This window comes from Vulpes lagopus, chromosome 17 (genome assembly GCF_018345385.1).
Source record: "Vulpes lagopus strain Blue_001 chromosome 17, ASM1834538v1, whole genome shotgun sequence".
Lineage (NCBI taxonomy): Eukaryota > Metazoa > Chordata > Mammalia > Carnivora > Canidae > Vulpes > Vulpes lagopus.
In genome coordinates, this window is record NC_054840.1 from 18,116,772 (window position 1) to 18,129,647 (window position 12,876).

At 35.0% G+C, this 12,876-nt stretch overlaps 1 protein-coding gene across 3 annotated transcripts in view; it reads left to right on the top strand.

The window, feature by feature from the left end:
- Window positions 1-12,876, top strand: part of FGF12 (fibroblast growth factor 12) — a 550,074-nt gene that overhangs the window by 363,716 nt on the left and 173,482 nt on the right. For all 3 annotated transcript variants that reach the window (XM_041732039.1, XM_041732038.1, XM_041732037.1), the window contains one exon: window positions 6,068-6,171. In XM_041732039.1, the coding sequence (XP_041587973.1) occupies window positions 6,068-6,171 (104 nt within the window). The remainder of the gene's footprint in view (window positions 1-6,067; window positions 6,172-12,876) is intronic.

A 12,876-nucleotide genomic window follows, 5' to 3' on the forward strand; every position in this document is an offset into this window, starting at 1 on the left:
ATTCAGATTCATCCAGGTTATCCTATATGACAAGATTTTCTTTTTTGAAAATGCTGAATAAAATTCCATTATTATATCACATTTTCTTTACCCACTTATCCATCCATGGACATTTAAGTTGTTGGTATATCTTGACTATTGTAAATAATGCTGCAATGAACATGGAAGGGCATATATGTTCTTGGGATCCTGCTACCAACTTTTCCATATATTCCAGGAGTGGACTGCTTGATCGTATGATGGCTCCATATTTAATTTTTTTAGCATCTCCATACTATTTTCTATATTGGCTGCACCATTGTACATACCCAGTAGTGCAGAAAGGTCCCAATTTCTTTACATCTTTGTCAACAGTAGTTATTTAATTAATATTGGCCATTTGAATAGGTATGAGGTGGTATCTCATCATAGTTTTGATTTGCATTCCCTGGTGATTAGTGATGTGAAACATTGTTCCTGTACCTATTGGGCATTTGTATATCATCTTTGGAGATATGTCTATGTGAGTCTTTTGACCATTTTTTAACTGGATATTTGGGCTTTTGGCTATTGAGTTATAGAAGCTATATATGTGAGATATTAACATTTTATTGCTTATACAGTTTTTAAATTATGTTTTCCCATTTTGTAGATTACCTTTTAATTCAGTTGATCATTTCCTTTGCTTTACAGAAGCTTTTTAGTTTAATGTAGTCCCACTTGTCTATTTTTGTTTTTGTTGCCCACACTTCTGGAGTTATATGTAGGAAATCACTGCCAAGACCAATGTCAACAAATTCTTCCCCTATATTTTCTTCTAGGAGTTTTATAGTTTCAGGTTTTATGTTTGGATTTTTAATCCATTTTGACTTATTTTTGTCTAATTTCATTCTTTTGAATGTTGATGTCCAGTTTTTCTAGCACCATTTGTTGAAGAAACTATCCTTTCCCCTCATTACCTTTTTCAGATCATTTATCCATGTGGTTTGGTGACTGAGTTTCATATGGATCCCAAGAATACCAATTCCATTATTTCAGTTTTCAAAATATAAGAGTCAGATTTACATAAAGGTTTAGAATGAAATACTCCTTTTGGAAAGGAAAAAAAATGAGAAAATACTTGAATGTCAGATTTGATGCTTGAACTCTCTTTGGCTTATAATGGTAGTCTTTAACAAATGTTTACTGGGATCCTGAATATATATATTATAAATACTACCCTGTTTATTCTTTCATTCTCTCTCTGTTTCTGTCTCTCTTTTTCTTTCTCTCCCACTTTCTCCTTTTCTCCATATTATACAAGTGTGGTTTCGGTGTGATATTTGTTTGGAGAGCTTACAATCTAGCTGTGGTTAGAAGAGAAACATATTTTTTAAAGGAAAAATTATAAATAGTGGTGAATAGTCTAGATACAAGGGCAGTTAGGAGTGAGAGAAACCATGTGGTATTTGGTATGCCATTTCAAGCATGGTAGGGTTTTCAGTATGAAGAGATGGGGAGAACAGCAATCTAAGCAGAGAGAATGAAGTAAGTAAGACTATGGGATTAAGAAGTAGGAAGAGGGAGATCAAATTACTAGAAGCAATAAATAAATATATTAAAAGGAATAGTACCATGTAGCAGAAATGTAGGCTGTGAGTATATATAACTTTTACTGTAAGGCTGAGATGTTTTAAGTTTTTAATTTCCTTTTTACCTTAAAAAAAAAAGCACTTTTATTTCAATAAGAAAACCACAAACCCTGGAAATGTGTCCTTTCATGACTCTTATAATCAATAGTATTTATTGAATGTAAGTTATGTACATATAACTAGCTTGGCAATTGCAGAGTCCTACCCTCAGAAGTCTTTTATTTTAGGGGTGGAAACAGATGTGTAAACAAATGACTATGATACCATATTCCAAATGATATTATAGAGATATACCTATGAAATAAACAATCACAGAAAAGGAAACAGCTATCTCAGAAAGGTTTGGGTAAGACTCATGATGCAGTTGAATAGTGAAGATAGCTTTTTCAAAAAGAGAGAACAGAAGAAAACAAAATTTAGCCTCATTAAAGATTAAGGGGGAATATAAGAAATGGAAATTCTATAAAACTGGTTATGGTGAATGGAATGAGTAGCAGATGATAGACTTCCAAATGCCATTTGAAGCCAGATTCTGAAGGATGCTGAGGGTCAGAGTAGACTTTGTATAGTCCCTAGAGGTGTAAGCAGGGGAATGGCATGATTAGATGCAAGGGACTTCAACAATGATGTGGCCCACTTACTACAAGTTACGGCTGTGGCTTAGAGGGTGGACAGGAAGACTAGAGACATGGGAGGAATTCTCATAAGTAGCAAAGGGCTCCTGTGAGCTAGAGTCTATGTGTCACAGGAAGATGGATAATAGAGAAAGGTACATCATTTGCCACTTTTTAAGATTTTAGGGGGTAGATGCAGACCCTCCCAGAGAGAGTAGTTTTTAGCTTTTACCACTAAAAAGTTTCATTCCAAAATGTTTACTGATTTTTTTTTTTTTTTTTTTACAGACTTTCTAAATCTTCCAAAGCATACTATCTAAAAGCCATTATCACTTTCTGGTTCATGTATGACTTTCACAGTCTTGCTTTTGTCCCTGCCTGACTTTAGTAATTTTCACACTCTCAAGTATGAACAGCTTTGAATTTGCTTTGTTATGACTGTGTCAGTTAAATGGACCCATGTTCTTAGCATTTGTCCTGGGAAATCTTTAGGTTAGAAAGATGTTCTGCACAATTTTGGATTTTATTGTTCTTTCTCATAAGAATTTTCATTGAACTTGATACTTTCCAGTAATTGCATTTATTTACCATGTAGAAGTACCTTCCATTTTGTTTGGTACCTTACTATTAACTCTGCTTTCTTTACCAATCTCTATCAGTTAGGAATAGGGTTGGCTCTGCATGACACAGACTAAAATAACAAGACTTTATTTTTCTTACATAAAAGCCAGACCTTGGTAATTGAATGCTGGCTTAGTGCCATTGCCCCACAAAACCCTCAGAGACCCAACTCCTTTCAGCTTGCTTGCCACCACTCCCTTGGGAGTAGCCCTTGTTTTCATGGTCTCAACTGATCCACACACATATCCCCATCCCCGTCCACGCATCAATAAGGCAGAGGGCTGAGAAGGGGTAAAGGAAACCTAAAGCTGTTTTAAGGACAGAGTCTTCATGTATACAGAGACCTTTCTGCAAACATCTCACTAACCATTACTGAGTCCATAACCACAGCCAGCTGCATGATATGTAGGGAAGTATAGATAAGTAGTCTTATTTTATGAAAAGACAATAATGGATATTAGGAGAAATTAAACTTAAAAAAGAAGGAGGGAACATAATATTTTAGGCAAATAACCACATGAGAGACCCAGAAAACCTTTGTTCAGGGCCAGTTTCACTTGGGTTACCTCTCTGAACCTGTTTGTCCTAAAATTAGGATAATCATTCTGTCCTAAATGTTCCCATAGTATTGGCGGTTGAGGGTCAAATACAATGATGAATTGCAAATTCGGTGTTGCACAAAAATAAAGTATTATTTTTAAAGTATTAAGCAATCTTCTGAATATAAACTCTATAGATATTAATGGGACGGTGTCAGTTTTTACATCAGACCCTGTGATAACCTTATTTGACAAGCAAAAGATTAACAGATTAATGACAAAAGAACTCTTTAAAAAAAGAAAACACCTTTCAAGCATATGATAATGCATTTGATTCTTCTATGAATGCTGTGCAATAAGGATTATTATGTTCATTTTACAGAGAGGAAAATTAAAGCAGAGGTTAAATAAATGGCTCTGGGCTAGGTAGCTTCTGAGTGGTGAGTTTAGAAACTATGTTGTCTGCAAATCTCACACTTTCTTTGTGATCTGTTGCTGCTCAAATCCTTATGCGTCACGTTTCTCGTTTTCTGTTTGGCAAAGTTTAGAGCTCCAAGATTAGAGTGACAGACAGTCAGATATTTATCCCTACTTTATCTACATAGTGTTCATTCTCATTTCTCCCTAGTATGAATCAAATCCAATTTACCAGTTCCTTTCTGTGCACATACATTATTCTCCAGAACCACCTAAAATCTTGTCCCACTAAAATGTTTTTCCATATTTGACTTACCCAAATTCTGACCTTTCTTTGAGTGTCAACCAGGGTCCCATCTTCTGTGTGAGACATTTCCTGAATATTTCAGGCCACACAGATCTTCCATTTTCCTGAACTTCTGTAACATAGAGAATATAAATAGAATGCATATATTATATTTAATTATAGAAATAAATTATACACTGTATCAGAATATTCCATATGTCTTAGGTTTCTCTCCCCATCTAGACTTTAAGGTCTTATACTTCTTAAGTTATTTCAGTAGCACAAGGACAGTGGTAAGAACATAGGAAGAACAAAACCAGTTCATATTCAAATTGAGCCAACTAGTAATTCTTGAGCATCTCATAAGATATAATCTTAACTTTCATCTCAAATGAGGAAACAGGTTCAAAGAGGCAAAAAGTCTGATCCAGTCTCAAGCATCCAGGAATTAAAACCTGCTGTAATAAAGCTGTGGTCTTAGGCTTGATCCTCTACAAATATCAACTGAACATTTGTCTGGAAGCCAAATACTCTGTGTGTGTGTTTAGCTTACCATCCCAAGTTGAGAGAAGCCAAGGATAATTAGGCATTCCTGGTAATCTTTGGGTGGATTTTCATATATCTTATATTTAAAACTAAGAAGGTGACCAAAACTGATGGATATTTTATCAGTAGAAAAGAGGGATAAGAACTTCCAACTAAACCAAGATGTTAAAAGTGAACTATAGGTATATGCCCTTATGTATGCCACCATGAGATATTTAGTCCATAGCCATGTTGCCATCTGTGGAGCCTATATGATTACTTTCTTCCCTTATGTAATATGAATTTTTTCAGGGAAGGGGCAATGTTTTATGCTTATGTTCATTTTATAATCTCAATGACAACTAGAGTAGTGCAAAGGAGATACAATTCATAAAAAAATACATTGTTGGATGAAAAACATTATCTTCTTGTTTTTCCTTCTGGTATTTAAATTCCTTCTTCATGTAGGCTGTTGAATATTTTCACTGATGGACAACCCAAATATTTAAAGACTACAAGCATGTTCCCATTTCATCTTAGGATATTAAATTGAATTGAACAATTTTTAATGGTTTTATACATGTATATATACATATGTGTATATATCTGTGTATACATATATATATATATATGTTCTGAGATATAAAATATGTCCATTATAACTTAAGCTATCAATTGATCCATTTATACATATCTACATTTACCTGTAAAATAATTGAGCTATTAAAAAAATGCTTTCATTCCACCAATATAGCTAAGAATGATTTAGTGATTTTTATGTTTATCTCCTGTATTCAAGGCAATGTTTAGGACCACAGGGAAAAATCTGAAAATAAAAAGCTCTGGCATAGGTTATAAAGATCATATTTTATTATTACTTATGACTGCAATGACATTTTCTGCTGTTGAAAATATTTTGGTTCAAATTATTTTTGTTTGAAAAAATCTTATTACACTATTTGAGTATCTGTTCATTTCGTGAAACAAAAATGTGGGGCCCATAGAGGCCTTGTAACGTAACCCCTTTACTAGAGATGAGTTTATGTAATTTACCTGAGGTCACAGAGTTAATTAAAGGTAGTTCAGAGGGCAGCCTCTGTGGCTCAGTGGTTTAGCGCCGCCTGCAGCCCAGGGCGTGATCCTGGAGACCCGGGATCGAGTCCCACGTCTGGTTCTCTGTGGAGCCTGCTTCTCCCTCTGCCTGTGTCTCTGCCTCTCTCTCTCTCTGTGTCTGTCATGAATAAATAAATAAAAATCTTAAAAACAAAAACAAACAAACAAAATAAAGGTAGTTCAGAGACAAGAAGCCAGTTCTCCCTATCCCCTCAGTCTCCCTCTCTCTCCCTACTAGTTTCAATTTACACTTTTTAATTCTCAAAAGAGTCATCTAGAGAAGCAGGATGATTTATTCCAAAGGTCACTGATTCTTTCCTCTCTGTCTTTTTTCCTCTCCAGCCCTCTTCAATCTAATTCCTGTGGGCCTGCGTGTGGTGGCTATCCAAGGAGTGAAGGCCAGCCTTTATGTGGCCATGAATGGTGAAGGCTATCTGTACAGCTCAGTAAGTACCTTGTAAAATGTGTGTGTATGTGTGTGGGTGTGCTTGTGTGCACACATAAGCTGGCATTGAGAGGTAGGTAAATAACCATTATTTTAGGGAAGAAAACTAGAAGTTGAAGTCATTTGATATTTTCTGACCCAAAATGTCAGGCTTTTATTAAGATTTTATAATTTACAATGTGAAGGATTGTGCCCTGTTGAGAAAGAGCTAGTTACTCTCAATACATTGCAAACTCTCTTCATCTGGTTTCTACTTCTAGAGGATAATCAGTCTTTCAAATTTTACCTGTCTGTTTAAATAAAGGGGTGAGGCAGTTTTCCTTTTTCCTGTTACTTCTTGAAACACAGAGGATGGTTTAAGAGTTAAATTCTTCAGTTTGTCTGGGAGTCTTCTCTGTCTTCTTGTTGGGAAAAAAAACTTTTGGAATAGGTTGTGTTTTGCTTGTATTTAATAAATTTTTTCAGTACCTAATCTATCAGATTCCTGGCATAACTGGTCACTTCAAAACCATGTGAATTTATGGAATGAGCTCTTGATTATGAGTGGAAATTTGAGTTTTATATACATTTCAGTTACTATTTATTTTTGGTCAAGTTCCCTTCCCTCTTTGGTTTAATTTCTGGACTTTTAAAATGAGAGTGTTGGACACCATATCATTTAGCATCTCTTTTAAATCTAAAACTGATACATTTAGGTAGCATCAGTGGCTAGATTATAAACACTGACATATTTTAAAGTACTTAACTCTTGTCAGATGTCTATCTGATTCTCAAGATAATAATTTATGTATTGGGAGAGTGTGGCTGCATTGAATCTCATGTATATAGATAATTTCTGTTCTCTCATAAGGGAATTGCCTTTTTGTAGTTCATGAAGAGAGATTCTTGAAAATCATGGGTAAAGATTTCCACACTTTCTATGATCTCAGTAAACAGTATAGTTATTAGGGAAGTTCGCTTATGCCTACTAGATTCTAAATTAAATATTAAATAGCTTTTATTAAACTTCCTCCATATTCAGTTAAATGAACCTCTGCTCTACTATGCTTGCTTTTTAGTAATACATTTGTCATTCATATTAGGATTTTTGTTACTGTCTTATTCCTGAGCATATTCAGATATGAATTTGTATTCATATGCTAGATGTACACATGAACATTTTTTTTCAACAGTTCCATTCAATATAATACAGATCAATATATTTTTGGTTAAAACAAAAATGAGCTTTTATTCTTGATGAGTCATAATTCTAACAGTTTTTAATGTCCAGCTATTGTGAGTCTATATTTTAAATGCAAGAAATAAAATAAACAAAAGGAAGACAAAAGGTTGTTTTGAATGATTCCAATTAGTTAAGCTTTAAAAAAAGTTTTGACTGTATTACAAAGTAAAATATGGAGATGATTTTAGGATTAAGGATTTAATCAGTCATCAAATAAAGAGCTAAAACTAGCAATTATACAAAAAAGATGAGTTTAGTTATTTGGACCAAAGTTCATTTCCAAAGGTTTGGGAAGAAGAAAAATGCAAAAAAAAAAAAAAAAAAAAAAGGTCTGACAACAGTATTGTAGGCAGAGGACAGTTGTATAGGAGAGAGAGAGAGGGAGGGGGAGAGAGTGTGTCTGTATGTGTGTGTATAGGGGGCAGTGGTGGGGAGGGCTCACTCTTGCTGAATGCAATCCTAAAGTTCCTGAAAAGAGTCTAGGTACTCAGTAGGAGATAACTGAACTTCATACTTTGAAGCATATTCAGAGACGCACACTTTTTGTTCTTGCTCCGAACTAATAGGAGTAAGTGCTGGTGTTTAATTTTAAATGGTGGGCACAGGCCTGAAGATTTTATTATAAGACTAGGGAAGGCTAATACTAGGGTAGGCGAACCTGAAGGATTATAGAGCACCAAGACTCCATCACTCATGCATTACTGGTCCGTGTGGCATGCCTCAGCAAGATAGCATCAGCATAGCCAGGGCCTTGTGGTGAGTTAAAAGGCTGTTAACATAGGCTTTCTTGAGGTGTTTTTGGTGTGTATTAAGGCTTGAAGTTTCTTTTAAAAAGCAGTTTCCTACTTCATGTTAAAAAGCTTGGATAGGCCCACCACTGGAGGCCAAAGCTAGTATATTGCAGGGACTTGTAGTTGACGTGTGGCTGGGGACAAACCCAGTTCCTAAAGAAGCCAGTTAGAGTACAAATGGTTTAATTTATCTGGTGTCATTCATCTCGATTGTGTTCATTTTTAAACTAGGAATGAAAGCCCTTGTGACTTCTGATTTCTCCCCCTCACCAGGAGAAAGAAAGGGTGCAAAAGATGAAATGACTGTTGGATAGCATAGAGCTAAAATTTAAGATTCATTCTGGAAAATCCGTTTTAATAGCTGAGTTTAATTCATGTGCATTTAATAAGATTGCTGATGCATCTGGATTTGTTTTTACCATTGTAGTTTGTATATTTTTTGCTTCCGTCTTCTTTTTTTATTTCCTTGTGTTGACACTTTTTTTTCTATTTTGTTCTTATTCTTCCACTAGTTTGTAAATGTAGGTTATAATTCTGCATCTTTAGTATTTACCCGATTTTTAAAACATGCATATATAAGTATATAGTCTGCTAAATATTTTTTGTGTTTCTGTCCTCCTTCCTAAAAGCTGGTGGACCTCAGGCTGTTGCCTTGCCTTGTAAGTACCACCACGCTTCTCACCAATTTGGTCAGAAGGAAGAAAACTTAAAAAGAAAATCATCTGCATACTTAGTTATTATTCTTTAGATAATAATTAAATTTACCAATCTTTAAAATAATTTACATGCATATAGTTTTCAGTTTTGTGTGCATATCAAATTTGAACGCTCCGAAGTTTATTTTTCTTCTAAAAGAAATCTTTGTGTTGGATGTGAGGGTCCATAGGTGAGGAATTCATTTCGTCTTGGTATCCATGAAAAGCCTTCTTTTCACTTTCATTCTTGCATTGTAGTTCAGATAATATTACGATTCCAGTAGACCTGTATTTTTCCCAGCAGTATGAAAATTATATTCCATTGGTTTCTATCATCTGTTGTTGACTTTGAGAAATTTGCTGTCAGTTTAATATTCTTTCCTTTGTAGGTAACTACAAAAACTACAAAAAAAAGTTTCCTCTTTATGTTGCATGCTTTACACATTCAACTATAATATCTTGTTGTGAATCTATCTTAATTTATCTTGTTAGAAATTCTGAGTGCCCTTTTAATCCCCAGATTCATATTTCTTCAGTTCTGGGAAATTTTAATTCAACCCATGTACATTTTATTTCTCTATCTTGATGCTGATAATGTTCAAAATGACTTATGTTAGAAACTCAAATTCATCTACTCTAGAATTAATGTCAGCTATTTTGTGATTTCAATCACTGTTTTTCGTTTTTGGATGTCGAATGGTTTCTGAGTACTATCCATCTGATCTTGACTGATTTCTTCCTGTTTTTACTATCTGGCTCTTTTTTTTTTTTTTTAAATCTGGGTCTTTTTATAGGAAGTTATTAACTCATTTATCTCTCTGAGCATTCTTATAATACTTTGTCAGAATTTCCTATTGGTTTAATTTCTTTGGTAATGAATTCATGTGTTAATCGTTGATTTTGTCGGCTATCATTTTTAGAATTGGATTGAAATTATATTAGGATTTAGAATTAGTTCTCTATGTGTTTGGGGTTTTGTTCTGCAGGAACATTTGTTTTCCCTCCCCTCCCCTGCCTCATGATCTTCCTCTGAGGTCTATCCTCACTTTCTAGTTTGTTGTTGTTGTTGTTGCTGCTATCCAGCCGCTAGTGGCAGTAGTTTAGAATAAGATGTTAGAGTCATTCAAAGCTCCTATCCTAGGGTAACAGTGGGGTTAAGGAAGGGGGCCTGGGCTAATTCTAGTTCCTCTCATTGGGAGGCTGTGTCTCTCACTAGATCTTGCCTAAAGTTGTATCAGCATTTTTATTTTAGCATTTTTACAGTTGGAGCAGGAAAACTATACCAACCAATAGTGTGAGCAAGTAGACTGGCTCCGGTCCCCATCCTGCATAGGGGACTTTTATTCCCATTGACTTGCCCAGAGTGGAACCCTAGGGCACACCACCAAGGTCAGGATAGGGAGCTTGCAGCTACAGTCTGCTCAATCCTTTGTTTCCATTCCATAGGGATGCTTAGCTTGCTTTGAACCTGGCTATGGCATTTAGATCTTAGATTTTTATATTTTATTCATTATTGCTACCTGTTTGGAGCACAGTGGGTGCAACATGGTCTGAACTCATGCCTTTTTCAATTATAGTAGAAACACATAAAATTATAGTAAAAAACACATAAAATTTACCATCCTAACCTAAATTTACCTAATGTAACTACTGTTACATTACAGTACTGTTAACTTTATGCACATTATTGTGCAACAGCTCTCTAGAAATTTTTCATCTTGCAAAACTGAACTTCTGTACCTATAAACAAAAATTCCTTTCCCCCCTCCCTCTCAGCTTCTGGCAAACACCATTTTCCTTTCAGTTTCTGAGTTTGACTACTTTAGATACCTCATAAGTGTGGAATCATGTAGTATTTGTCTGTTTGTGATTGGCTCATTTCACTTAGTATAATGTCTTCAAGGTTCATCCATATTGTGGCATCTGAACAATTTCCTTCTTTTTAATTTTTTGAGAAACCTCCATACTGTTTCCCAAAGCAGCTGTATCATTTTATATTCCCAACAGCAATGTTCAAGGGTTTCAATTTTTCCATATTGTTGCCAACATTTATTTTCCTTCCTCTCCCATTTTCTCTCTTTCACATCACAGTCTGTTTTTTAATTTCTTTTTTCTTTCTTTCTTTCTTTCTTTCTTTCTTTCTTTCTTTCTTTCTTTCTTTCATTTTTTTTAATTTTATTTATTTATGATAGGCACACAGTGAGAGAGAGAGAGAGAGAGGCAGAGACACAGGCAGAGGGAGAAGCAGGCTCCATGCACCAGGAGCCTGACGTGGGATTCGATCCTGAGTCTCCAGGATCGCGCCCTGGGCCAAAGGCAGGCGCCAAACCACTGCGCCACCCAGGGATCCCATCTTTCTTTCTTTCTTTCTTTCTTTCTTCTTTCTTTCTTTCTTTCTTTCTTTCTTTCTTTCTTTCTTTCTTTCTTCTTTTTCTTTTTCTTTCTTTCCTTCTTTCCTTCCTTTCTTTCTCTTTCTTCTTTCTTTCTTTCTTTCTTTCTTTCTTTTTCTTTTTCTTTCTTTCTTCTTTCTTTTTCTTTATTTTTCTTGTTGGTGGTCATAAAACATACAGGATGATATCTCATTATAGTTTTGATTTGCATTTCCCTTGGATTAGTAATGTCAAGCACTTTTCATATACATGTTGGCCATTTGTAGGTCTTTGGAGAAATGTCTGTTTAAGTCCTTTGCCTCCTTGCACTGCCAGTCTTCTACTTCCCCCACCTATCCTTTCTCCCCCTGATCCCCCACCACACCTTACAAAATTGAGATAAAATAAATCTCATTCTGTGATTGTTAATCTACGGATTTAAACACCAATTTTAATACTGTTTCACTAGTTTTGACCTTTGAAACAGGTAGACTTATGGGTTTTATTCTGCAAATTGCTGGTGGTCATGAAACCATTCATGTAATATTTGTAGTATGTTATCAACCAAATAACGTTTGGAAAAAACACCTAATTTCTTTTAATAAGTCCTGAGATCTGTTACTGCATCTCTCATCTGTGATGCAATAGGACACTTTGCCTGTATTAAAAGGGCCAAGAGTAAATGCCTTTTTTGTTGAACATGTCTATAGAGTTGGCAGTTAATGCTGAAATTTGTCAAATAGCCCTTCCAAAATTATACTTGTGAAATACACAAAAAAATACATTGAAAAAAAAAAAAAAAAGCCCTTTGCCTCTTTTAAATGTGTTTTTTGGCTGTCGAATTGTGAGAGTTCTTTACATATGAATATGAACTCCTTATCAGAAATATGATTGACAGGCAGCCCGGGTGGCTCAGCAGTTTAGTGCCACCTTCAGCCCAGGGCCTGATCCTGGAGACCCTGAATCGAGTCCTACATCGGGCTCCCTGCATGGAGCCTGCTTCTCCCTCTGCCTGTGTCTCTGCCCCCCCCCCGTGTCTATCATGACTAAATAAATAAAATCTTAAAAAAAATATATGATTGGCAAATATTTTCTCCTATTCCATAGGTTACTTTTTTACTTTCTTTGCTCTGCAGAAAATTTGATGTAATCTCACTTGTCTATTTTTACATTTATTGCCTGTGAATTTGGTTTCATATCCAATAAATCATTGCCAAATTCAATGTCATGAAGATTTTCTCCTGTGCTTTCTTCTAGGAATTTTACAGTTTTATGTATCACATTAGGTTTTTAATACATTTTGAGTTAATTTTTGTATATAGTGTAAAGTAAGGGTCCAATTTAATATATGTTTGCATACAGATAGCCAGTTTTTCCAACACTTTATGTTAAAGAGACATCCTTTCCTTATTGTGTAGTCCTGGCACCCTCGTCAAAGATCACTGGGCCATATTTTTGAGAGCTAATTTCTGAGTTCTCTATTTTGCTTCATTCATATTTGTAGGTCTGTCTTTATGCTAGTAACTACACTTTTTGATTACTGTAGGTTTGTAAGATGTTTTAAAATCAGGAAGTGTGAGTCCACCTTTTTTTTTTTTTTTAATCAAGATTGTTTTGACTATTCAGAAT